At 45.0% G+C, this 25,725-nt stretch overlaps 1 protein-coding gene across 2 annotated transcripts in view; it reads right to left on the bottom strand.

Moving 5' to 3' along the window:
• Positions 1–25,725, bottom strand: part of ARFGEF2 (ADP ribosylation factor guanine nucleotide exchange factor 2) — an 83,647-nt gene that overhangs the window by 19,971 nt on the left and 37,951 nt on the right. For both annotated transcript variants that reach the window (XM_010811513.4, NM_001205652.3), the window contains 15 exons: positions 24,720–24,828; positions 23,607–23,775; positions 21,675–21,786; positions 20,942–21,147; positions 19,540–19,624; positions 19,266–19,437; positions 18,491–18,642; positions 17,183–17,311; positions 16,003–16,161; positions 11,456–11,603; positions 10,233–10,332; positions 7,955–7,995; positions 7,684–7,853; positions 4,593–4,744; positions 2,605–2,777 (listed from right to left, as the gene is read on the bottom strand). In XM_010811513.4, the coding sequence (XP_010809815.1) occupies positions 2,605–2,777; positions 4,593–4,744; positions 7,684–7,853; positions 7,955–7,995; positions 10,233–10,332; positions 11,456–11,603; positions 16,003–16,161; positions 17,183–17,311; positions 18,491–18,642; positions 19,266–19,437; positions 19,540–19,624; positions 20,942–21,147; positions 21,675–21,786; positions 23,607–23,775; positions 24,720–24,828 (2,077 nt within the window). The remainder of the gene's footprint in view (positions 1–2,604; positions 2,778–4,592; positions 4,745–7,683; positions 7,854–7,954; positions 7,996–10,232; positions 10,333–11,455; positions 11,604–16,002; positions 16,162–17,182; positions 17,312–18,490; positions 18,643–19,265; positions 19,438–19,539; positions 19,625–20,941; positions 21,148–21,674; positions 21,787–23,606; positions 23,776–24,719; positions 24,829–25,725) is intronic.

Here is a 25,725-nt window from a genome sequence, read left to right as displayed (position 1 = left end):
AATCTAAGGAAGGCATGTCAGTGGTCTCTGGAAGACAGGGTTTCTGATGAAATTATTCAGGAACGAATGCCCTGAGTACAACTAGGGCTAAACTGCACTGCTTCCTGAGCTCAAGCAATGAGGTAAAGGCCCAAATATTCATTCATTCAACAAACATTTATTGAGTGCCAACCACATGCAAAGTGTGTAAAGCAACTATAATGCAATAAAAATTAATTAATAAAGAATAAAATTATGGATAAGATGGGAAATAAAAATCCCACAAAGTGTGGTTGTGGGCACCGGGGACAGAGATAAGCAGTCAAATTTCCCGCCTTTGCTCCAATGGGTAAGATGGACAATAACCACCTCAATCAGTAGATACGTAAAATAATCCCAGGTGGGGGGGGGTGCTGGGTGAGGGGACAGAGACAGGAGAGGCTGGTGGTGGGGGAAGGACTCTGGGAAGAGCTCCTTTCTGAGATGTGGCCCTAAGGAAGTGAGAGGACCGCCAAGAGAAGACCAAACTGTCCATTTTAGGATGGAGTCAGCAGAACCGTGAGGGATATACAAACGTGGATGCATGTGGGGTTGGCCCAGAGGGTCTGCCTGACGGAAGCCGAACACTGAGGGAAGCGCTGGCCCCGGTTCTGTGACCCTGGGCACATCCCTTCATTCCCTGGCTGCTTCCGCCCTAAGATCACACCTGGTGCTACCTTGCTGGGACCTTGTGAGGACAAAGTGAGACACGGAAGGTCAGTGAGCCAAAGCTGACAGGCAGTTTAAAATCGACAGTTTTCAAAATCTTACAGATACCACCTGAGAAGATACCACCTGAGAATATGAGTGACAAGAATTAAAAAAAAGTTAAAAGACCTCAAAAAAAATCAAAGCTGACCTGATGTCTTACAATGTCCACCAATATCAAGACCGGCAAGCAGGCCCAGGGACGGAGGTCAGTGCAGGGCGCAGGGCCACGGCGCGAGTTCCGGGCCAGACGGCAGGCTCCCTCCACCACCTCCCAGCGGTGTGACCTCAGACAAGCTCTCCTCCCCCACTCTCCTGCGTCTGCTTCCTCTTCAGTGAAACACTGAAGTACTGCTTTTCCTATCAGTGGGCTCAAACAACCCCAGACCAAAACTATCCTAGAAAAAAAATTTCAGAAAGTTCCCAAACTCAAAGCTTGAATTTGCTGCATGCCGGCAACTAGGTACACAGCCTTCTTATGTTGTATCATGTGTTACGAGTAGCCTACACTTGATTTAAAGTATGCGGGAAGATGTGCATGGTTTTATGCTATTTCATCGTAGGGGCCTGAGCATCTGTGGATTTGGTACCTGAGGAGGGTCTTGGAACCAGTTTCTGACAGACATGAAGGGATGACTGTGTGTTCTTATTACTCACAGTACTCGTCCTACAAAGCTGCTGTGAGCGACGCACTGGCAAACACTGACCCGTCGCTCCTCGCGGAAATGGAGTTGTGAGCCTGTGAGCCTGTGCTCATGATACTTTCATCAACCTATCAACACACAAACTTGCTTTGTGTGCATTCCTGTCTAAAGACAGTTCAGTTCAGTCACTCAGTCGTGTCCAACTCTTTGCGACCCCATGAACCACAGCACGCCAGGCCTCCCTGTCCATCACCAACTCCCGGAGTTCACCCAAACTCATGTCCATCTAGTCAATGATGCCATCCAGCCGTCTCATCCTCTGTCGTCCCCTTCTCCTCCTGCCCCCAATTCCTCCCAGCATCAGAGTCTTTTCCGGTGAGTTAACTCTTTGCATGAGGTGGCCAAAGTACTGGAGTTTCATCTTTAGCATCAGTCCTTCCAAAGAACACCCAGGACTGATCTCCTATACTTAGAATATTTTGTTGGCTCACTGACACTGAACTTGCAGCCAACAGCAAGGCAGCTCATGCCTGAGCGAAGCTAAGACATGTATTTTCTCCATAAAGGACCACACAGACGTCCTGCCCTTAGGAACACTGGCCAGCACATCAGCACTGTGCTATGGACTAATTTAAAAGGTAAAATCACAAACTAAGACAAAGATGCCGAAAACACGGCAGTGAGTTTTTGTTTGTTTGTTTGTTACCACAGAAAGGATACTTGTTTTTTATTTGGCTGTGCCACTCAGCACGCAGGATCTTAGTTTCCTGACCAGGGTCCCAACCCACGGGCCCTACGCTGGACATGCAGACCCTTAACCACTGGACCGCCAGCAAGTCCCCACTTGTTTATTTACAGTAAAAAAGCTGAAACGCGGAGGCCTTGTTCAGCCCAGCTGGGAACAGGCACCCTGGGGGACGAGCGTTTTGCTGCTGTGTGTGTTCATGTCAGCAAACGACCACCAAAGGGCCAGGAACTTTGGTTTTGAGTTACGTATAAATTTTAGCGAGTACATGAACTCACACACACAGAAACTGAATAATGAGGGTTGGCTGTGTTTCCTTTCACGGTTAAGCACATGTCAAGAGCCCAGCATGCCACGTGACACATGAGTACAGCACAGAGTAGCTGAAACGAGGAAGCCCCTTTTGGGAGTAAACCAGACAGAAAGTAAGTGGTCACCCTCCTAGACTTGCATGTGGGGCGTCAGTCGGGAGGGAAGAGAGACACTCACTGACGATGTGGCCCGTGGTCTGGAAGGCCAGCTCCACGATGTTCCCGTCGTGATCCGAGGCCGCCTGGTGGAACACGGCGAAGATGTTCTTCCAGCCTGAGCGGATGTTGGCCGCCTGGGAGTTCACCATCTGGGCGATGCAGCGGATCACCATGTCCCGGATGGTTGGAGACCTGAGGAAGGAACGGGCAGCCATGTCATCTGTACTTTGGACAGTGGGAACATAAATGAATATGGTTCAATGCATAAAAGCAGTACTTAAAAAAAAAATTTTTTTAAGCATGTAGTAATCCAGATTCATTAAAAAGAAAAAAATTAGAGACAAAAAGAAAAAAATAATAGGACAGTCAATGGGGCAGTTAGTTGCCTCGTCAGCGGTCATCCTCCCATCTCCTTAGTAACAGAAGTCTGATTTCACCTGGGCAGCCACATGCTTGATCTCAGGGAACCAGCATAAACAGTGTAAGCAATGTGACAATCTTGTCTCATGTGCCAGATCCTCAATTTCCCAGTCTCCCGTGCAGCTAGGGGAGCCATGTGATCTGACCAATTAGGTGTAAGAGAAAAAACTATGCCATGGGAGGGGAGGGGTTTCTGGGAAGGTTCTGCTTTTGTCTTAAAAGGAATACACTTGTGAGGCGCTGCCCTTTCTCCTCTTGTTCCCATTCTGATGGTGGGCTCTATCCCTTTAAATTACTCCCACTGTGAACACGGCATGATGTCTGGAGCTGAAGCCTCCATCCAGCAATCATGAAACAATAGGCTCAAGGAAGAAAAGTACCCTGTTTTAGGTCAAACAAAGGGACAGAACCTGGTTCCTTGGTCACAATTTGGGCTATGGGACCAATGCTGGGACTATCTTCCTCTGACTTGTTAAGCAAACAGTCCATAGCCTTGTGGTCAATTTTTCTGGCCCCAAACATTTAGAGTAACATACTCATAATTCTTCCATCCAGACATGTGGCCTGTGTACACCATTCCTAAAAGTGTATATCCTCTCAGATTTTGGGGCAGAGATATTTGTGTATGCTAAATACATACACTTGGATGGGAATATACGTATGTAACTTAAGACAAATATTTTAAATTATTACAAAACAAAACCTGAAGACAGAAGAAATAGTCCATTTCCTGAAGCAGCTGCAAGGTCAACATGGTGCTCCCTGGATGTTTACAGTAGATTAGAATGCATGTCTTTTAACACACCTCAGCTGACTGCCCATATAAGAGTTCTCCCTTTACCTTGACACTGTTTTTTAGAGCGGTTATCACCACTGACTAAACATCTTGGGTTTATTTATCTATCTCACTGGACTATAAACAGGGATTAAAAAATTTTTATTATGGAAAATTTCACTTACATAAAAGAGAAGATGGGGTAATAAACACACATAGACCCGTCACTTAGGTGCAATGATCATCAAATCAGGGCCAAACAAACCAGGAACTTTTGACTGTTTTCTGTTTTGTTGTATGGTTGGCAGTGAGAACAGTACGTAGCCAATGGCAGGCCTCAAAAAATACAGGCTGAGTGAATGAATGAACAGAGTGACTACTTCAGAAGGACAGCTGTCCTGACCTCCCTTATTACCTCCCTGGGGCATAAAGGCTGGGTCAGACAATTGCTCCCCCTGTTCAAGGATACTTTGGCAGTGGCCCTTTCTCTGAACTCCCTTGGCACCAGCCCACGTAAGATTGCACAATTTCTATGAGCTGCAGTGGTGTAATCTGCCCTCTGTGGAAGGTGACGGAGAGATCTCAGTGGGATTTACTTAGAGACAATAGGTGTGAATCACAGTCCACTCATTTTATCTGCTTCCATCAACAAGAGAGGAAAAAAGACCAATTGTGTGGTTATTTCATCACAAAATGCAAGTGAGCTCCACAAGGACAGAGACTTCATCTACTACCTGGTACAAGGTACTCAGTTTGTTAAGACTTTTAGACCCCAACAGGGGTCTAAGGATCTTCCAGAATAATGCACATACCTGTTTTTCTTCATAATATGCTCAAAAGGCCTCAAAAAGTCTTTCTGGAAACGGAAGTTGGCTAATTCTCCCTTCTCAAGGAACTTCATGGAGAGCTGCCTTAGTGAGTCCACAGCAAAGATAGCCACGTCCTCATTGGGGTTACAGCCGACCTAGGCAGGGACAGGAGGAGAGGTGAAACAGGCACAGCGGAGCAACTGTGGACGTGGGGTTCTGAACCTCACACACAGCCTGCCTTCAAAAGAAATGCTCTGGGAAAACAGACCTCAGGAGGAGAAAAAGCTCTTTCTTGGCTATTACCTGTACAATTTAAAGTTTCACAACAAAATACATTAAACATGCTTTTAAATATGCTCACTTTGTGTTTCTGAGTCACGTTTTGATCATTCATACACTATTTCAGACCTTTTCATTATTATTACATTTGCTACGATGATCTGTGATCAATGATCTTTGATGTTACTATTTGCAAAAAGATTACAACTTACTGAAGGCTCAGGTGATGGTTTACATTTTTTAGCAATACACTATTTTAAAATTAAGCTATGTATGTTTTTTTATTATTATACACTTAATAGACTACAGCATAGAGTAAGCATAACTTGTTTGAAAGTGTTAAATTGCTCAGTCATGTCCGGCTCTTTGCAACCCCATGGCCTGTAGCTTGCCAGGTTCCTGTCCATAGAATTCTCCAGGTGAGAATACTGGAGTGGGTAGCCATTCCTTTCTCCAGGGGATCTTCTCAACCCAGGGACTGAACCCAGGTCTCCTTCACTGCAGAAAGATTTTTTACCATCTGAGCCGCCAACCAAAAAGTTCTCATGATTCACTTCACTGGGTATTCGCTTTACTGCTTTGGTCTGGAACTGAACCTGCAGTATCTCTGAGGTTGGCCTGTATATCGAATGGATTAAAAAAAATAATTAGCTTTGATGACAGTCTGGCTGAGGGTTGCTGATGGTCAAAGGTGCTGTTAACTGTAATATTTTAAAGTGTTCATGTAATGTTGACGTAATTAGAGACTAATAACAATATTATTATTCCCTAGCTAAAAATCCCTGGCAGCTTCAGGAATACACCCTACGAGCTTTGAGCACCCCTGGACATACTTGTGCCCTAGTCTAGAAGAGGAGAAACATGGGACCATCCCAGTGACTGTGGGAAGCCCGAGAGCTCTAGTCCATCACCCGCCTGCTCAAACCCACAGGCTTCGCATGCGCTCTGGCTCCCATGGGGAATGGAACACCGTTCTGAGGTGGTGGTGAAGAGTGAAGAGCCCCAGACTGAGCAACCGAGAACGCCACAACCTTGCGCCTCACAGCACTGATGAGACGGAACTGGCACATGTGATGAGGCGACAACCATGAAATGTCTAATTACTACCTGCCAGCCTAGGTCTCAGGTGTGTCATAGGCCTGGACAAGAATACAAGGTGCAGTCACGCTAATGATTCACATTTACGCTCTCATACAAGTTCCTATCAGTGATGTCCACTAGGAATTTATTTACCCAGAATGGTGGGAAAGATGGGTGCTGAGTGGTTTGATTACTTTAGGTGGCAATGTTACCCTTTGCTCAACAAACATTTACTCTGGGTCATCGACAGGCTCTTGTGGCTCCGTCCTAACTGAGGGTTCAGAAAGGTCACCTCCAGAGCAGCTGGACACACTGCCAACACCTGACCCTTTACCATCAGCTATTTTACCACGCGGCCTTCCCAGGCGGCTCAGCGGTAAAGAATCCGTCTGTTGATGCAGGAAATGCAAGTACAATCCCTGGGTCAGGAAGATCCCCTGGAGAAGGAAATGGCAAACCATGCCAGTATTCTTGCCTGGGAAATCCCATAGACACAGGAGCCTGGCAGGCTATAGTCCGTGGGGTCATAAAAGAACCGGATATGACTTAGTAGCTAAACAATTTTATCACAGAATGCAAGTGAGCTCCATGAGGGCAGGGACCTCATCTGTCTACTACTTGGTACAAGGCACTCAGCTAGTTTGTTAAACAGATGGTGTGCTCAGAAGTGCCTCACGTAGAGCTGATAAGCAAGCAGAGTAACAAAGACCTCAGATTAGCTGATGGGCCAAGTTAGAACCAAGGCTGCACGTGACTGTGCCTCCTTTCAGTGGGGTCCCACGGCTGCCTGGGACAGCCAACAGTGCCCGACTCTCCCCAGTCTGCATTTAGTGACACCATACCGAGAGCTGCCCATCAACCACTGTGCGGTATTTACACCACAGAAATCGGCAAACGCTACAAATGATTCACCGTCACTCAACTGTTTGCTCTAAATCCCAATTACTTCTCATGATTTTCTTCTATTCAACGTAGAGAGAGCAGTTCTCTTTTGGATAAGCTGTTTTTATTAACACTATTTCTAAGCATCTGTTATACAACTCTTTTCTCCAGGCCTAAGAAAATTGTTTTGAAATCATGAAATGTGTTTTGGTAGGAAACAGTATTATTAAGCTTTTAGTTTTCCCTTAAAAAGCAAATAACATTACAGATACACACATTTATGTACATAATCTATATTTTGATTTCATTTGTTCAGTATACACATGCATGTGTCTACATGTATACAGTGAAACCTCTCGTGACAGCAATCTGGTTTTCTCTCTGTAGTTTTCAGTTTAGAACACAGAAGTCTCTGGCTTGTTTCTGATTTAAATAAATGTTAGTTTCCTCAGAAAGATTATAGATGAGGGGTGGCGATGGAAGCCAGAAAACAAGAAGCAGTGACAATTATAATGTGACTATAAAGAACCTAACGTAATCTTCGGTCATTCAGAGGCACTTCAGGATTTCGCAATGCTTTCAAGCACCAATATGTTTGTCCAGTGATTGTAATGATTTTTATGGTGTGAGCCTACATCCTAAATATGGGATATTAAAGTATTCTATACACAAATGGATTTTTAACTCATTCTCCATTAAGTTCTACCAGTAGTAAGTATGCTATCAGCTGTTCTTGACTCCACAGGGAAAGTGAACTTTGGCACCTAAACACTCAATCGCTTGTGTTTTGAATTTAGCCGCCTGTCTTTTGTTTTGGACATCAATTGAGTGGATATTGAATCTGAAGAGTTACCTTATTGAAGTGATCTCCGATCACATGCCATATTCGGGACCACTGCAGTCGGATCCGATTCATGTTGTAGTAAGAGATCTCCACGATCTTCTGCAAGCTGAACATGCGGGGGTGGTGGGGGGAAGCCAGCTCGTCCATGGACACGGCACACAGCCAGCGGACAAAGTCAACTACAGGCCAGACCCAACAACACACGCGAGGCCACGTTAGTAATGGTCAGACGGTTATAACAGGAGGCTCTGCAGTTGTCACAGGTGAGTCAAATACTTACCTATCGCATTTCCATCCAGCCTGGTAGAGCCAGTAAAAATTCTAGGAAGAAAATTCCAGATATAACGAAAATTAAATTTGGAAGATGAAGGTTCAATTTCAAACACTCAGAAAAGGCAAAAAGGAAACATTTCAGGTTTGGCACTTCCACTAAAATAAATTATGAGGCATCAGAGGTATAGAACTGGTCAACGAGGTGCACTGAGAGCAGAAACGCTTATACTGGTAGGAAGAGAAAAGCAACATGAAAAGGATGGGGGAGAGTCAAGATAGGATAGTGTGGAACATGGTATTCCACAGCAGGGGGATGCAGACTGAGGACCTTTAAAAAGGTGTTCCTCCATAAGAGCAACCAAAAAACTTACAAAAATTCAACAAATTTTTCAGATCTGAACTCTGGAAATTACCAAAGGCTTGGGACAATGTTTATTCAAGAAAAATGGCTGACTCTTTTAGACAGCATATAGTTAGACCACATTTATTTTAATCCATCCTGCCAATCTCTCTTTAGATTCAAACCCGAATAGGCTGAAAGCAGAAGTATGAAAAAAATACCACATGCAAACAGTTAACAAAAAGAAAACAAGAGTAGCCGTACTGATACCAGACAATACAACACTGGAGTCATTACTAGAGACAAAGAATATTTTACAATGATAAATGATTTAATATGTGAAGAAAATCTAGTAATTGTAAATATATATGTGTTTAACAACAGAGGGGCTTCTCTGGTGGCTCAGTGGTAAAGAATCCTCCTGCAGTGCAAGAGACTTGGTTTGATCCCTGGTCTGGAAAGATCTCCTGGAGAAGGAAGTGGCAACCCACTTCAGTATTTTTGTCAGAAGAATCCTATGGACAGAGGACGATACAGTCCACGGGGTCTCGAAGAGTTGGACAGGACTTAGCAACTAACAAAAGAGCCCCAAAATCACGGGCAAAAAAGACATACTTGAAAGAGGAAAATAAAACAATTCAAACAATGTCCAGAATGAGCAGATCTACACAGGCAGGAGGTGTACTGGTGGTTACAGGAGCTGTAAAGATGTGGGGCTTCTTTATGGGGTGATGAAAAAGCTCTGAAGTCAGACGGCTGCACAACTCTGCATATACTAAAAACCACTGACTGGACGTACGTTTCAGAAGAGCAAGTCTTAGGATGTATGAATTATGTCTCAATTTGAGAAATGTAAGCACACAGAGAGGTGCTAGACAAGCTACTGTTGCCCACTCTCTGGCTGAGGCAGAGAAACAAGGAAGGAACAAACATTTTGTTCTATCAGCCCAAACCTAAGAGGAAAAGGTGGGGAAAACTCAACAAAAGTGTGTCGCAGACAGTATTTCTATCAGAGAGGAGAAAAGCAACAGGAGCAAGACGATCAAAACATGCTAACAAAGAGTTTAAAACACTAAGAAAATTGTTCTGACAGCAATACAAATGATGTCATAAATTCTATACTGCTATTACCTGAAATTATTTATATTTAATGTATATGATCATTCAATGGCAATTTTCTGGAGTTTGTTGACTTTTAAGAAAATTCCTATTTTAAGCCCTAGTATGGAAATGGCAACCCACTCCAGTGTTCTTGCTTGGGAAATCCCATGGACAGGGGAGGCTGGTGGGCTACAGTCCAGGTGGTTACAAGAGAGCTGGACACGACTCAGCAATTAAACAACAACATAATGAATACCTTCAAATGGGAATATCTGCATTTCTCTTAGAGGCTTAGGTCAAGTTTTAAGTAAACGGAAGCAACTGAAAGGCTGAGAGGAAAAGAAATGGAGACGCCAACTTGGCCAGCCCTCACTCACAGACAGGCTTTAAATGCAATACTCTTCCAAACTTGTAAAAAAGTGACTTCTAAACTAAGGAAATTCAAAACATTATAACAAGCAGAAACTTGTTTTTGACATAATTTGGTCGCAAAGTTAGTTACAATTTTATTTACTTATTGGCAGTGCTGTATGGCTTGTGGGATTCAACTGGGGATTGAACCCAGGCCCTAGGCAGGGAGGGTGTAGAGTCCTAATCACTGGGTTGCCAAGGAATTCCCCAACATGTAGTTTTTAAAAAGTTATGACAGTTCAAGATCAAAGCCCCAATGAATGTGAAGGTGACCAGCAGCTGTGGGCCACACGTGCTGCTTTGGCTCTTCCTCAGGTTGAGTGATCCGGGGTGACAACAGTCAGACAGGTTAGGGATCCCTCACACCCAGCAACTACACAGAAGGTGCCAAGGCACCGGGTGGTCCAGCTTCACTGGAGAACACATTCATTACCTGTCTACAGCCACCACCACGCTCTGAGAGCTGGTCTCGCCAACGGACTCCTGGAAGCTGGCCATCTGTCTCTTGTCTACTCCACCACTCACCAAATTTCCTGAAACACAGCGCACAAAAGCAACAGTGCTTGAAACAGTCAAGTAAAGAGAACCAAGTCTCCCGCGACATCAGCGCGCAGACAAGAGACCGTGACACTGCTTTGCAAGCGAAAAAAAACCCCTCCAATGATGGCAGAATAAAACTAACTCAGGTTTTGGCATTTCTGCATCTGGAATACGTTCTTATGCAAGTTCTCTCTCTTCCTTTACCATCCATCTCCCTGTCATAACAGTCTTCTGTATTTTTTATAGTATTAAATGTCTATGTTTAGAAAAACAAATTCAAGTTGATTGATACGAACTCAGAGCTCCTAGAACATGTAACGGTTTAAAACTGCTGAAGATCTGAGGCGTTCTCCAGGGTTTCACTTCAGTCATCCTGACGTAAACCCCGAGAAGAAGGTGCTGTTACCCTTCCCCTGTGTTCGGAGTTTGTACTTTTAGCTGAACAACTCCAACCAGTGTTTCATGGGACCAAGGAGTCTCCTCTCCGCATCAAATGACCTGGGTTTGAAACCTACTTCTGCTCCTTCCTCCACACGGCACCTCGTTCATAGCACTTCACCCCCCTGTGCCTCACTTATCTCATTTACAAAATGAGGATAATAGCCCCAATCTCACTGAGTTGTTACAAGGATTAAATGAATTAAATATACAAACTGAGTGCTTAGAATGTGCCTGGCATGTCTGCCCTTTTTTACTGTTATCGTTGTATCACTGACAAGAGAGTCTCTCAGTTCAATGTATCACCAGAAATAACCCTACTTTCATAAGGATACCTATTAATATAAGCCTCCCAAATGAACAGGGAAGACAGGTTGAATCTATTTGATATCTAAAAATACGCACACCCACTCCTTGAACACCAGGTGGCTTCCCACCCCACAACATACTTATATGCATAGAAAGAAAAGTAATGCACCCTGCTTATGTCGATAAAATTAGCATTTACTCGACAGTTTCATCACAACTGAGAGCTGAGGCAGCACTTCCACTCCGTTAACAGACATCCTGTCCGCTGGCACGTAAGAAACAGGTGATCTACGGTCCTAATGAGGCAAGGGCTTCCTGCCTGTTAACTGGTGAATCTGCAGCGGCCGGCTGGGGGGCCTGGCGCCTTACCGAGGCCAAGGCCCATGAACTCTTCTCCCGCCAGCGTGTGGCCCTTCAGGCTCCCTTCTCTCTCACGCCCGGAGCCAGACAGGTAGCGCGTCTTCACGCCGGTTCCTATCAGCTGAGCCAGCTCCAGCTGGCTGATGCACTTCAAGATCTGAGGAAAGAGGGCGTGAAGAGAGGAGTTCCCGCTTCATTGGCCGAAAAGGGCAGTGCCCCCTTAACTCAGTCATTACAGAGTTCTCTGAAACATGCAGCCTTTCAGGAGAGGATAACATCTGAGAGACTAGGCTGGCTTCCCTACTTCTGGCTAGGCAACCCCCTGAGTGTGGGTCTCGAAGACAGACCTCATTACTTTATTTTTTAAACCATTAAAAAGGGAAAGAGAAAATGAGCAAAAGAAAAACTGGTACAACAGAGAGGCGAGATGGATTCCGTTTATGCAAACTTAAATAAGCGCTCCATAAAGACAAAGCATCTGATCAGAGCGGGGGACTCCGGTCACTATGCCGTTCCCGCCCCCTCAGCCACCCCCACCTCAGATCAGCAGCACACCGGCTGTTCCTCATGCTTGAACGTGTTACTGTCGCTCCTCCCCATGGCTCACCCCTTAGACTCCCAGCTCAGACCTGTGTCCCCAGAGACCTCCCTCAGCCACCTGAGATCACACACCCTCCCCATCACCATCCCCTGGCCATGCAGTTTTCTTTTTTCTCGTAAGTACTTACTTTCTGGCATTATGTCATGTATTTGTTCTCTGTCTCTTGTGCCAACAGGGCATTAACTCTATCTTGTTCACTGCTGAATCCCCAGCACTTGGAGATTATTTTCTGGTTAACAGAATAAACGAGGGCATGCCCTGGCATGGGTGGGTGGTAGGAGAAAAGACGATCTCCCAGCCCCATGGGGTGGCTCAGGTGCTGGAGAAGCCACACCCACGCATGGTCCTCTCTCACCTGGAGCTCATCTGAATACAGAGACCGGCTTCAACTTCTACTGCAGCAAAAACTGGCTGCTTCAAACTTGAGGAGGGACGGCACATACATCTCCAGGTAAACCCTTCTTAAGGAATTTCCATGGGGACTTCTGACTACGGCTGAGTTTTGCTTTCCATGGTGACCTTATAACCCAGTCCCAGAGTATGGGACTCCACGACATCACGGAGCACTGCTGAGGATTTTCACTTAGAAAATGCCTTCCCCTTGACTAAGACAGGCACTTGAATCCACCACAGAGAGTCCACATGTCATACTATTAAATTATTACTAGTAAACTGCTAATGACCTCCCTTTTCCAGAAGCTGGGATATGTATGTAACACCTGTGGCCAAGGACTTACTGACTCCAACCTGACTTCTCAGAGTGTCTGACCATCAAATCAGTGATGGCTCTTTTTGGCTGATTCATTAACATCTCCAGATGCCGCTGTACGCTTGGCAACTGGCAGGGGCCCCACATTAACATATCTCTTAGTTAAAAGAAAAAGAAAGTTCTAGGGGAGACAGCAGCTATCTACTGATTCATTAGGGTACACTGATTCCTCAGGAAACAGGAAATAATTTATTAATAAAGCACATAACTGAAAACAATGACAACCTACCCCTCCCATGTTTACTAATATGGAATACTTCCGAGTGGTGACAGAGAAAGGAACAATGGGGTGAAAAACGACCAAGGTATGTGCCGCGATGATGATGGTGACTAACAGCTAAGAGCTACTAAGCTCTCGTACGTGCTAAGTCACTTCAGTCATGACTGACTCTCTGTGACCCTATGGACTGTAGCCCACCAGGCTCCTCTGTCCATGGGCTTCTCCAGTCAAGAATACTGGACTGGGCGGCCATTTCCTTCTCTTCTTGCCAAATTCAGTTCTAATCCATTTTCCACATGTTAATTCCTTTCCTTCTCACAACAACCCTCTGAAGGTTGCACAGAGGAGGAAGATGAGGCTCAAACACTAAGTAACTTGCCATGTCACACAGGCAGAGAGGCGGACACCCCGACCAGCTGTCTAGCCCCGGGCCCTCCCCCTGAACTGTGTGATCCCTGTGGCGGCAGGAGGCTGCCAGCAATTTCCTTTCCAGCTCATCACAGCCCCACCACTCTCTACACCCAAGCCTCTATTCTTAGTTTTCCCTCTAAAACAAAAAGTAATACCTTCAGGCGGTAGAGAAATTAGAAAGTACAACTGGGTCATAAGGCAGTTCTATTGCCAGTTTTTTAAAGCAATCCCACTGCTGGGCATACACACTGAGGAAACCAGAAGGGAAAGAGACACGTGTACCCCAATGTTCATCGCAGCACTGTTTATAATAGCCAGGACATGGAAGCAACCTAGATGTCCATCAACAGATGAATGGATAAGAAAGCTGTGGTACATATACACAATGGAGTATTACTCAGCCATTGAAGAGAATACATTTGAATCAGTTCTAATGAGGTGGATGAAACTGGAGCCTATTATACAGAGTGAAGTAAGCCAGAAAGAAAAACACCAGTACAGTATACTAACGCATATATATGGAATTTAGAAAGATAGTAACAATAACCCTGTATACGAGACAGCAAAAGAGACACTGATGTATAGAACAGTCTTTTGGACTCTGTGGGAGAGGGAGAGGGTGGGATGATTTGGGAGAATGGCATTGAAATACGTATAATATCATATATGGAACAAGTCGCCAGTCCAGGTTCAATGCACGATACTGGATGCTTGGGGCTGGTGCACTGGGACGACCCAGAGGGATGTTATGGGGAGGGAGGAGAGAGGAGGGTTCAGGATGGGGAACACATGTATACCTGTGGCGGATTCATTTTGATATTTGGCAAAACCAATACAATATTGTAAAGTTTAAAAATAAAATAAAATTAAAAAAAAAAAGAAAATACAACTGAAGGAAAAAGAGAAAATAAATCCATAATTCTATCACACAGAGAGGATGCTAACATGCTCGTTTATCTTTTCTAGTCTCATTTTCTGTGTATGCCTGGCATGAAGGGTGATGCCGCACCATGCTTATACAGTGATTTTTTAATTTAATACATTGTGATCAAAGTATTAAAGACCATCTTCAGTAGCATCTTTATCGGTTTTTCTCTGAAGTTTCTTTACAGAAAGAGACTTCTCTCTATATGTTTCCTTCTCTCCCTCACCCCTCTACTATTTTTCTTCCGATTTATTTGTTGAAGAACCTGGTCATTTGCTGAGAGTCTGACGTATCCCACAGTTCGCAGGCTGTGTTCTCACGATGCCACTTACCGCGCTCCTCTATCCCCTACATTTCCTTCAAATAAGCAGTGGAGGCTTGAACTGACTCAGGCTGGAGTTTTAGGCAAAAACATTTCTTAAGTGGCATCGTGTGCATCCATCAGGGAACATGTAATGCTGGCTGTCTCTCCTTTCAGAAACATTATCTTTTTTTCTTTTAAATATTTTTTTCTGATGTGGACGGTTTTTAAAGTCTTTATTGAATTGTCACAATATTGCTTCTGCTTTATATTTTGTTTTTTGGCCAAGAGGCACGTGGGATCTTGGCTCCCTGAGCACGGGTCAAACCTGCACCCCCTGCATTGGAAGGCAAAGCCCTAGCCACTGGATGCCAGGGCAGTCCCCTGAGCAACTTCATTTTAAATGTCCATATAACCTAAGGAGTGGTACTGCTGCTGCTGCTGCTAAGTTGCTTCAGTCGTGTCCGACTCTGTGGGACCCCACAGACAGAAGCCCACCAGGCTCCCCCGTCCCTGGGATTCTCCAGGCAAGAACACTGGAGTGGGTTGCCATTTCCTTCTCCAATGCAGGGAAGTGAAAAGTGAAAGTGAAGTTGCTCAGTCGTGCCCGACTCATAGCGACCCCATGGACTGCAGCCCACCAGGCTCCTCCATCCATGGGATTTTCCAGGCAGGAGTACTGGAGTGGGGTGCCACTGCCTTCTCTGAAGGAGTGGTACACCACACTTTGTTTTTTAAAGATCAGTCTCTCATTGATGGGACAATCTAGGCTGTCCTTCATCTAATCTCTCCCTAGAACAACTAAAATTTCGATGCATGACCTTTCAAACACCTGTCTGGACACATGGGTAATTATTTCCTTAGGTGAAACTCTTAGAACATGGTTTAAAAAAAGAAGTGAACCTGTTGGCAATCTTCATGGCTCACGTTAGATGCTGACCACGTCCTTTTTGCTACATGTGGGAGAGAAACTGGGCTTTGGACTTCGTTTTAAATCCACTCCCTGCAGTAAGAGCTCTCAGGAGGGGTGCAAGGCCTTGTGGGAAGAAGGCGGCTACGACAGAGGTCTGCTCCGCATGGACACTGGCGATGGGGTTGGGGGCACTTGGTGAGGTGGCGGACCTGAGGCGTTTCCCTCGCTGCAGCCCCAGGGAGGCTGACTTTCTGATACATGAGGGACACAGGGAGTAAGACAAAACCGAGAGTTAAAGCGAGGCTTGACTGCAGAGAAACAGAGTTGACCCAAGAGAGACGGACTCTGAACAGAAGGAAAGCCAGGGCTCATCCTCACTGAGAAAAGGCAACCATGGGGCTTTCAGAGACGCTCACCTCGTGCCAGGAATTCCCGAGGTAGTTGCCGTCAGTGTGAGCCACGGTGATGAGCGTCTTTATGGTGTCAATGTTCTTCTGCTTCATCTCCGTGATGCTGGAGCTGGCCGTCAGCAGGGAGAAGCGCGCAAGGGCCTGGACATAGGCATCTCGTTCCAGCTGCAAGGGAGGCAGAGAGGTGACGCTGAGATCCTGGCCTGGGTGAGATGGGTCTCGCATCGAAGGGACTGAGCACTGGTTTCTCTGCTGCCTCCCGCACACGTGGGGACAGGTTGTACGCACATTAACACACCCGAGCCACACCAGGTACTCCATGCCTCTGTCCTCCCGCTACCCAAATACCTCATCGCACGTTTGAGGACTAGCCTCTCCTCTGCCACTGACCTCCCTTCTGAAAGAGCGGCGGAGCACTCTGCTGAATGCTAAGGCTGTCAGGTAAACACTGATTTCCACAACAGTCCTGCAGGTTGGTCTATTATCTCAAGTTTGCAAATGAGGAAATAAAGGGTGACTCAGGGAGGAGGTGGCTAGACCAACGTTAGGCTAGAGAAGCAGCAGAGGTGAGGTGTGAAACCCAGACTGTCTGCAGTTCAAGCCTGGGGTCTTAGTACAAAAGAAAATGTCTATCTGTAAGATACATGGGAACAGAAGACTGAGGTTTTCCAAATAGAGGGGTACAAACTCTTAGTGATTTAGGATATATGAAACTGACAACTTCCTGAGTTCATAAGAGTTTAGAATTGTATTTTGCTTATTTGCTTGAATTTTTCAAGACCCAAAAGATTTACAGACACATTCAGTTTCCACTGAACTACTTATTTCCCCCAGAGAAGACTGGAAATAAGGGAAATTAAAATAATAAGCTGGTTTTAAAAGGAAAACACTATTTCCAGCACCAGGCACCTAGCCAGATGGATAGGAAGGCTGTTTTGTCAAGTCCAATTGAGTAGCCTGGACACCCACCTACCTTCAAAAATGGTTTTTAATCCAAATTGCCAATTCTTCCCCCAGTCAGGCTGTTGCCAGCACAAATCTGTCGTCTTCCTCTCAGTGGGCATGAGTAAGGTGTCTGCTGAGAAGTTTTCAGCTAATTGGAAATATCTGATCGTTTCTAAATTTTGCCAAATCCTGAAGAACACAGCCCACCAGTTTCTCTGGAGCTGTGAGAACGTACACCCACCTGCATTCCAAAGATGCAGGCAATCCGGATCGCACACCGGATGCCTTCCAAGCACAGCGAGGCCACCTCAGTGTCGTCACAGTTCTGCAGTCCGATGCTGTAGGCTGCCAACAGCGGCGTCCACACCAGCTACCAAGGGAGGAAGGTTTGGAAAACGTCTGGAATCTCAGTGTGGAAGAGCACTTAGAGGCCACACTGTTAGTTACAAGCACAGCCAGGATGTCAAGTTCACAGCTATTCTGATTCATTCACAACACAAAATAAAAATTCCTCCTAAACCAGGGTCAGAGTCATCACTACAGCATGCCATTTACTAAACGCACAGTTCTAAAGGAAGGCTGGCACGTACGTGGCTACTGGGCCACCACCACGTCTACTGTACTCACGGCAGACAGCATGAGTCCATCAGAGACCCCACTCCCTGCTTAGTCTAATCGGGGCTGGAGAATCCTTTACACGGTGCACAGGCACCTATTGCCAATCAGAGGTTGGCATGCAAAGTAAAATCTATAAGCAACTTAGGTTCTATCAACTTAGCTTATTGAAAGCTTCCTAATTCAGATTACTTAAGAGTTTACTTTTCCTCCAACCTTCTTGTGAATTCCCTGAAAATAAAAGCACACAAATATCTAGAAGTGATCAACAGGATATCAGCAGTTACTTTAAAAACTTAAGAGAAAACGTGAGTGCTATATATTTAGAACATGTACCTTTTCTAGACATTTAAAAAACAGAGAACTTAGGATATTGTTTCTTTGTTTTTTTGGCTGCACCAACTGGCAAGTGGGGTCTCAGCTCCCCCACTGGGGACTGAACCTGTGCCCCCTGCAGTGGCAGCATGGAGCCTCCATCTCTGGACCACCAGGGAAGTCCCAAGGATATGGCTTTTATTCTACCTCATGTCTTCTTATAGGCTAACCCTGAGGCCACTGAGATGAGATATCACAATAAAGCTGTCTCTTTTGCTGAATAATTCATTCATTCAATCCCCCCAGCAGCCCTGCAGGACCCATTTCACAGATGATGAACAGAGAGAGGCTGAATAACCTGATCCCAGTTCCAGAGCAACAAAGTGGCAAAGGCAGGGCTTAAACTAGATGCTCTGACTGTTGAGCCTGTGCTGACGTATCCCCAGCAACACCACGGGGCTTCCAGGAAGGACTCGCTGTAGTTACTAGTCAGAAAGAAACACCAGATGTGGCCTTTCCCCTCCCCAATCTCTTCACCATTATAAACTCGCTGGTGAGCTTCTGGCTGATCAACTCTAGAATCAGGTTCAGCCGTGTCTTAACTTCTCTGTATACTCACTTTGAACATTGGCCGGACATGGTCCAAGTGAGTGGCACTCGTAAATGGGGCTTTGGCATGGCTCACGGCCTCCATCAGAGCTTTGGCTGTTTTCGCCATTTGCTCCATTTCCAAGTTGTACAGTAGCCGTCGCTGCTTTTCACTAGCGACACCTACAAAGAAATAAGAGTAACAGCAGCTAATACTCGCCGAGTGCTTGCTATGTGCCGGGCTCTGTTTCAAAAGATTTACAACAATTAATTCACAAATCCTCCTCACGAGGACCACTTCCTGAGTCTGTATCAAGTATTACTGCCATTTCACTGGTGGGAAATGAGGCCCAGAAACAGTAAGTAACTTGCCCAGGGCCACAGAGCTAACAGGCAGTAGAGCTGGGACCTGAATTCAGACGTGTGGCTACAGAGCCTGTGCTGTAAATTGGACACGCTGCTGCCTCACCAATGAGACTGACAGCCTCGCAGGGGTCTTAAGTAGGAGAATTCTAATCAGGGTTGATGCAATCACCCCTGGTATTACAGCAAAGTTTTAAGAAACATTTTTTGGGAGTAATTTAGCTCTCAGATTATTTTAAATTGCCTCTTGTAACTAATTACAAATCTAGTAAGAAGTTAAGTGATACTGTGAGAGTGTCAACGTAATCATAATAACTAATTTAATCACATTTCTTATTCAGATAGCGAGATATGCAAATGAAATCTGTCACCAGGGAACTTAATCATGCATTCTGATACACCTGAACATTGGGACTGAGAAATAATTTGCCATTAGACCTTACTCTGCTTAGTAGATTTGGTGGCAATTGTGTGTTCTTTTGTTTCTTTCATCGCAATTTTCTTGCCTTCTATCTCTTCATAGATGCTTGAGAGATACTCTTCAGGTAGATCTTTACTATCATTGATACCCCGGTTCATTTTAATATACTGCTCTTTTGTCATTTTATTTTTTACCTGAAATTTAAAAAAAATGAAGAATCCACTTAGGAGACATCCAGTGGCCCAAATAGTTATTTATTTAGCTACTGTAGTATTTAAGTCATTAAAATATGTTACCTGAGGGCTGTGCAAGTCTGTAGTTAGCATAATAATTGAATATGCTAGGACATACGCAGTGTCAGCACTAGCAAACAGAGTTTGCCTAAAAAACAAAAAAGATTTCAGATGTGAGAACACGGACAGAGACAAGGCTGGACGGCGGCAACAGGGCTCAGGGAGACACGCTTCGTGCAAAGCAGGCCGAGTGCTCCCCAGATGCTTTCATCGCCACTTAATGATAACTAATGACCCAGAGTCTAGAAAAACTTAGTTTAGAAAAAATAAGTAAATAATAAATTAATTAAATTTAAAAACAAACAAAAAAAGACCAGAAGAGATGTGAACCAAAGAAAAGAAACTCACTTTTTTATATGCTACAATGTTTCATATTACTAAAGCAACGCTGCTGCTGCTGCTGCTGCTAAGTCGCTTCAGCTGTGTCTGACTCTGTGGGACCCCACAGACGGAAGCCCACCAAGCTCCCCCGTCCCTGGGATTCTCCAGGCAAGAACACTGGAGTGGGTTGCCATTTCCTTCTCCAATGCAGGGAAGTGAAAAGTGAAAGTGAAGTCGCTCAGTTATGCCCGACTCGTAGAGACCACATGGATCGCAGCCTACCAGGCTCCTCTGTCCATGGGATTTTCCAGGCAAGAGTACTGGAGTGGGGTGCCACTGCCTTCTCTGAAGGAGTGGTACACCACACTTTGTTTTTTAAAGATCAGTCTCTCATTGATGGGACAATCTAGGCTGTCCTTCATCTAATCTCTCCCTAGAACAACTAAAATTTCGATGCATGACCTTTCAAACACCTATTTGGACACATGGGTAATTATTTCCTTAGATGAAACTCTTAGAACATGGTTTAGTTAAAAAAAAAAAAGTACTGGAGTGGGGTGCCATTGCCTTCTCTTCTAGATCTTAATTCTCCCAAAAGCTAAAAAGAAATAGTTAATATGAGATGACAGAGAGGCTAATTATCACCACCATGGCAACCCTGTTATGTTAGTCATTTAGTTGTGTCTGACTCTTTGTGACCCCATGGACAGCCTGCCAGGCTCCTCTGTCCTTGGAATTTTTCAGGCAAGACTACTGGAGAGGGTAACCATTCCCTTCTCCATGGGATCTTCCCCACCCAGGGATCGAACCTGGGTCTCCTAATTGCAGGCAAATTCTTTGCCATCTAAGCCATCAGGGAAGCCATAATACAATATATAAATGTATCAAATGTTGTAGACATTAAAGAATAGGCGCTCTTGCATGAGATAATCCCTCAGCACAGTGCCTGCTGGTGCAGAGTGAACAGAAACCTTAGTGGCTGGGCACAGATTTAAAAAGATTAAACCGAACCCCCAACCACAGGAAGACTGATGCTCTGAGGACGGCAAAAACATGGTGGAAGAGACTTAAACACGGTGCTCACCCCTGGTTGCACTCTATGTATCTTGCAGCAAACTTCTCCATTAGCCGATCAATCTTCTGAGCTTCTCCAGGTAGGCGGAAACCTTCTAGAAATGTCCGCAGGGCTGAGACAAACTCTTTTTCACAGAAGTCGAGTTGGTCCACATAGGCATACATCACCTCCTTGTTGAACTTCATGCTTTCCCCCAGAAAATCACCTACTTGGGTCTGAAACATACACACTCACTCACAACTAAAAACTGTCAAATATGAACACCCAGAGAAAGACACTTCAGTTAAACAAGGCAGGAATACTGTCCCGGCTCTCAATACCTAGGATGGGCTGGGCCGCTAGAAAAGCTGGGTCACTCCCTAAGCCTGGCCAACCGCCAAACCACCCCAGGTTCAGCTGGCCCTGCCATGAAGAAAGGCACTGAAAAATGGAGGAATGATAAGACACACTCAACAGGGAGTTGAGCTGCAGATGAGCACCCGAAAGAACAATTTCTGGCAGTCAAGGGACACTTAGCTCCTACAACGTCTCCCCAAATAAACAACCACCTGTCAGAAGGCTGGTTTATTCCCTGTAAAGAACTTCTTGCAACACTAGCCCAAGGGATAAACAGGACTACCATAAACAGGAGTGCAGACAATGGCACTGCACTCAGGGGTCAGCCAGTCTCTAGGTGAAAGGCAGTAAGGTCTCAGAGCCACACAGAAGAACCCACAAGTATGTGCCCAGCTCCCCATCTTACAGAATCCAGACGCTCCTCCTGGTGCAGGAATTGGGCAATGTCTTCCACCGATGTTCCCAGCATGCCCTGCTCCTGGAGATATTGGATCCCTCTCTTGGGTTTCTTGTTAAATCTGTTTCAAGAGACGGGACACAGATTGCTGATTCCAAACTCCGGGCGATGGAAATAGCTGGCTTTTGAGGCAAATTACAGTAACACCATGAACAAGTCATCCCATATCAGCTCGGAAAGTCTTGTGTGTCCTGGTAGCTTTTCTCAATTCCACCTTTAATTTCTGACCTAGCTCTAACAGACTCTGCTGGTTGTCACCCAAAAGCCATTTTCTTCTTCTCCAACACTAATAAGACCTAGTTGTTTAGCTGGGCACACAACTATCTGGGATAAAAAACACACTTCCCTGCCTCCCTTAGACAAAGTGTGGCAATGTGATAAAGTTCTGGCCGGTGAGAGATGAGAACTGGTGTGGGTACTTCTAGGAAGAATCCTGAAACAAAGCTGACCTGGCTGAGGGGGGCAGGGGATATACGTCTTTTGCTTTTCCCCCTTCTTCCCCACAATACATGTGTGATGACCAGAGCTCCAGCAGTCATCTTAAACCATGAGGCAACGGTGAAAACGAAAATTGTATTCAGGATGGTGAAGCAGAAAGATAAAAGAAGCCGGATTTCTGACATCCATAGTGCCACTGTAACAGTGTAGACTCTGTACTCTGGGATTTCCTTCAACGGCACTTGAGTAGTTACTTCTGTAATTCCTGTTAAAGGCAGGCAAATATAACCACTATATAAATTCAACTTGTTATTCACCACGCCATGCACTGGGACTGAAAGAAGCACAGAAACACAAACTGTGGCAAAAGCTGTGAAGAAAGGCTGTGCGGGGACAGAGGTGACCTTGGACCTGTCCAGAGAGTGCGGTTACTGGGGGCCTCCTTGAGGAAGAGATGCTTTGTCAAGCCTGAAGGTTGAAAAAGACCCAAGAATATTCCAAGCAGAAGGTGCAAAGGTGCCAAATGCTTGAGATGTTCAAGGGACTGAAACTCATATAAGATCCAGGACTACTGGAAGAGATCAGAGAGGGAGGCTGGAGGCTGGATAGGGCTGTGGGGAGGAAATGGGAAACCTGGAGTGAGTGTAGGCAGGGGAGTGGTAAGACTGATGTGAGTTTTTAAAAGATTCCTTTAGCTGCTGTAGGAGAATACACTGAGGGGATGCAAGGGATGGTGAGAATAGAAATAATCACACTGGGGCTTGGCTAAAAATTCCGTTTGGGTTTTTCCATCAGATGTTACAGAAAAATGCATGTGAACTTTTAGGCCAATCCAATAAATGAGTACTGTAACATCAATTTTTAAAATGAATTGAGTTTACAAAATTGACTTACCATTCAAAAGTTGGACAGCATGTGAGAATGTATGCATTTCTGTGTATGAAAGATGAAAGAAATCATGTTTACTCATGATTCTATAATGATGATGTGATTATATGGGAGAAGGTCCTTATTTTTCAGCCATGTAGAGCTTAAGTAATGTGATGGCTACAAATTACTTTCAAATGGTTCAGAAAAAAAAAAAAAAGTAGATAACACAAATATGGCAAAAATTAAGTTTTTTGTATGCTGAAGTACAATAGTTACCAATGGCAAGTTCCTCTAGGTAGTAATTTTATGAGTGATTTTAACATTCTTGCTTTATACTTTTCTGCATTTTCTAAACTAGTTAAATTTTTTAAATTAGGAAGAAAGGAAAAAAAGACCAGGCATCAACCACACAAAGCTATTAGATTTCTCTCTTACACACTCACACGTGCACTCAGCGCGACTTGATCGGGCCTGACCATAAGCGCCAGCCCCGGTCATCTGTAACAGGCGTTTCATCTTCAGGAGTCAAAGCCAGGTTCCCAAGAGACTCAGCCAGCCAACAGCCACACTCACAGCTCGATGCCGTGTTCAATCATCTCCTTCTGTTGCTTGATGACCTCAAACTGCTCCGGGTCGTCCTGGACGGTTGTCTGCGTTCCCGAGGACACGGTGGACTCCATGGACGTCACGCTGCTCCGCCTCGCCAGGTCCCCCATCTCCTGGTCCACGGGCCGCTCCTGACCTGCGACGACGTAAAAGCAAAGGCAACCAAGTGAGCAGATGGGACGCAGGTGAGGCTGAGCTGAGGTCTGGCTGTACGGTGCCCTTTCCCAGGCCTGTAACAATAAGCTTTGTACTGTAAGGTTCATGAAAACCTCAATATCGCGGTTACTTTACTTAACAACTTGCTTGTGGAAAATAAGCTAACCCTAAAATTCACGTGAAAGAATAAAAGTGCAAGATGCACAAGACACAGAGCCTGTCCTCGCAGGCCCTGGAACTCACTGCAGAACTCTAGGCATCTGAAAAGCACGGGATTGGCGGAGGAACAGACAAATCAACAGAACAGCAAATTCAGAAACACACAGGGAGGTGTGCTACACCATCAAGGTGGTACTTCAAATCAGTGAGGGGAAAAAAGACTACTAAAAAAAGTTGTAATAAATGGTTTTCTGGAAAAATGAAGTTACAGCACAATTCACACTATCTCCACCCAACCCCCACCCAAGTTTCAGATGGATTAAAAAGCAGAACCTTTAAAACACTTCAGGTATTTCCCAAACTAAAGTATTTTGCTAATTCTAAGACAAGTATGGGCAACCCACTCTGGTACTTTTGCCTGGAAAATCCCATGGACGGAGGAGTCTGGTAGGCTGCAGTCCATGGCGTCGCTAAGAGTTGGACACAACTGAGCGACTTCACTTTCACTTTTCACTTTCATGCATTGGAGAAGGAAATGGCAACCCACTCCAGTGTTCTTGCCTGAAGAATCTCAGGGACGGGGGAGCCGGATGGGCTGCCGTCTATGGGGTCACACAGAGTTGGACACGACTGAACTGACTTAGCAGCAACTTAGCAAGACAACTGTATCAGGATAGCTTTTTCCAAAAGTTGTGGGCAGCCTATTGTGATTGGCAGATGGTGGCGGGTGGGAGGTGTGTGTGTGTGCACTGGGGGGTCTCTCACCCAGGCTGGTCTGATGATTGGGATTCACATACAGGTCTTTGCTCCACTCCACCATGCACTTGAGGATGGACACGAGGCACTCCAGGCCTTTCTTCCTGAGACTGAGCTCCTAAAGGACAAAGGTGACAAGTACAGAGACTCGGCAGATAAACTAAGTGCAGACGTCTGGAGGGCTCTGGGAATCCTGTGACAATACAAGATAATTACTGACGTTTAGAGTTACTGACCCAAGAAGAGGGAACCCGTGACGTAAACATTGAGGGCTCACTGCAAAAACCATGATCGTCTTTAAAGGTGTTCATTACAAACTCCCTATCTGCAAAAATATGGGATGTGTACTTTACTAAAGTGAAGAGTATTATTTGGATTTTTAAAGTGAAATTCTCATTCATTGCTTATATAAATTAACAAAACAAAAAACAACCAACCAAACATTTAAAACACATTTTTTTAAAAAAAAAAGGGAGAGTCTTAACTAGTGACCCTGAAAAAAGAGAAAAGAATCTTATGCAGCAGATAAATGACCGTGGACACCATCATCCCCTGAACACACACAAAAGCATTCCATCTTAAGGCTTACTCTGCAGGTAAATACTTTTTTTTTTTTTAAGTAGCACTTCTCGGGACTTCCCTGGTGCGCCAGTGGCTAAGACTCCATGCTCCCAGTGCAGGGGACCTGGGTTCGATCCCTGGTCAGGGAACTAGATCCCACATGCCACAACTAAAGAGTCTGCATGCTGCAAGTAAAGACCTGGTGCAAATAGATAAATAAATATTAAAAAAAAAAAAAAAAAAGTAGCACTTCTCAACTAAAAAGCTGAATGTGAATGTGAGTTGCAGGTCATCTTTTAAAAACTGCAAACATTTTAGACTCAAAATAGCATCTAAGATGGTTTGGCTCTCCCTGGGCCATCTAATGACAACTTTAGACCTTTGTTGAAGAAACATGCCCCCATACACCAAAACTCTACGTGTAATTACAGGTGGCTCACAGACCTTTCAACCA

Source organism: Bos taurus, chromosome 13 (genome assembly GCF_002263795.3).
Source record: "Bos taurus isolate L1 Dominette 01449 registration number 42190680 breed Hereford chromosome 13, ARS-UCD2.0, whole genome shotgun sequence".
Taxonomy (NCBI): domain Eukaryota; kingdom Metazoa; phylum Chordata; class Mammalia; order Artiodactyla; family Bovidae; genus Bos; species Bos taurus.
Note: the sequence above shows the minus strand (reverse complement) of the source record. Positions and strands in the feature narration are given on the sequence as shown.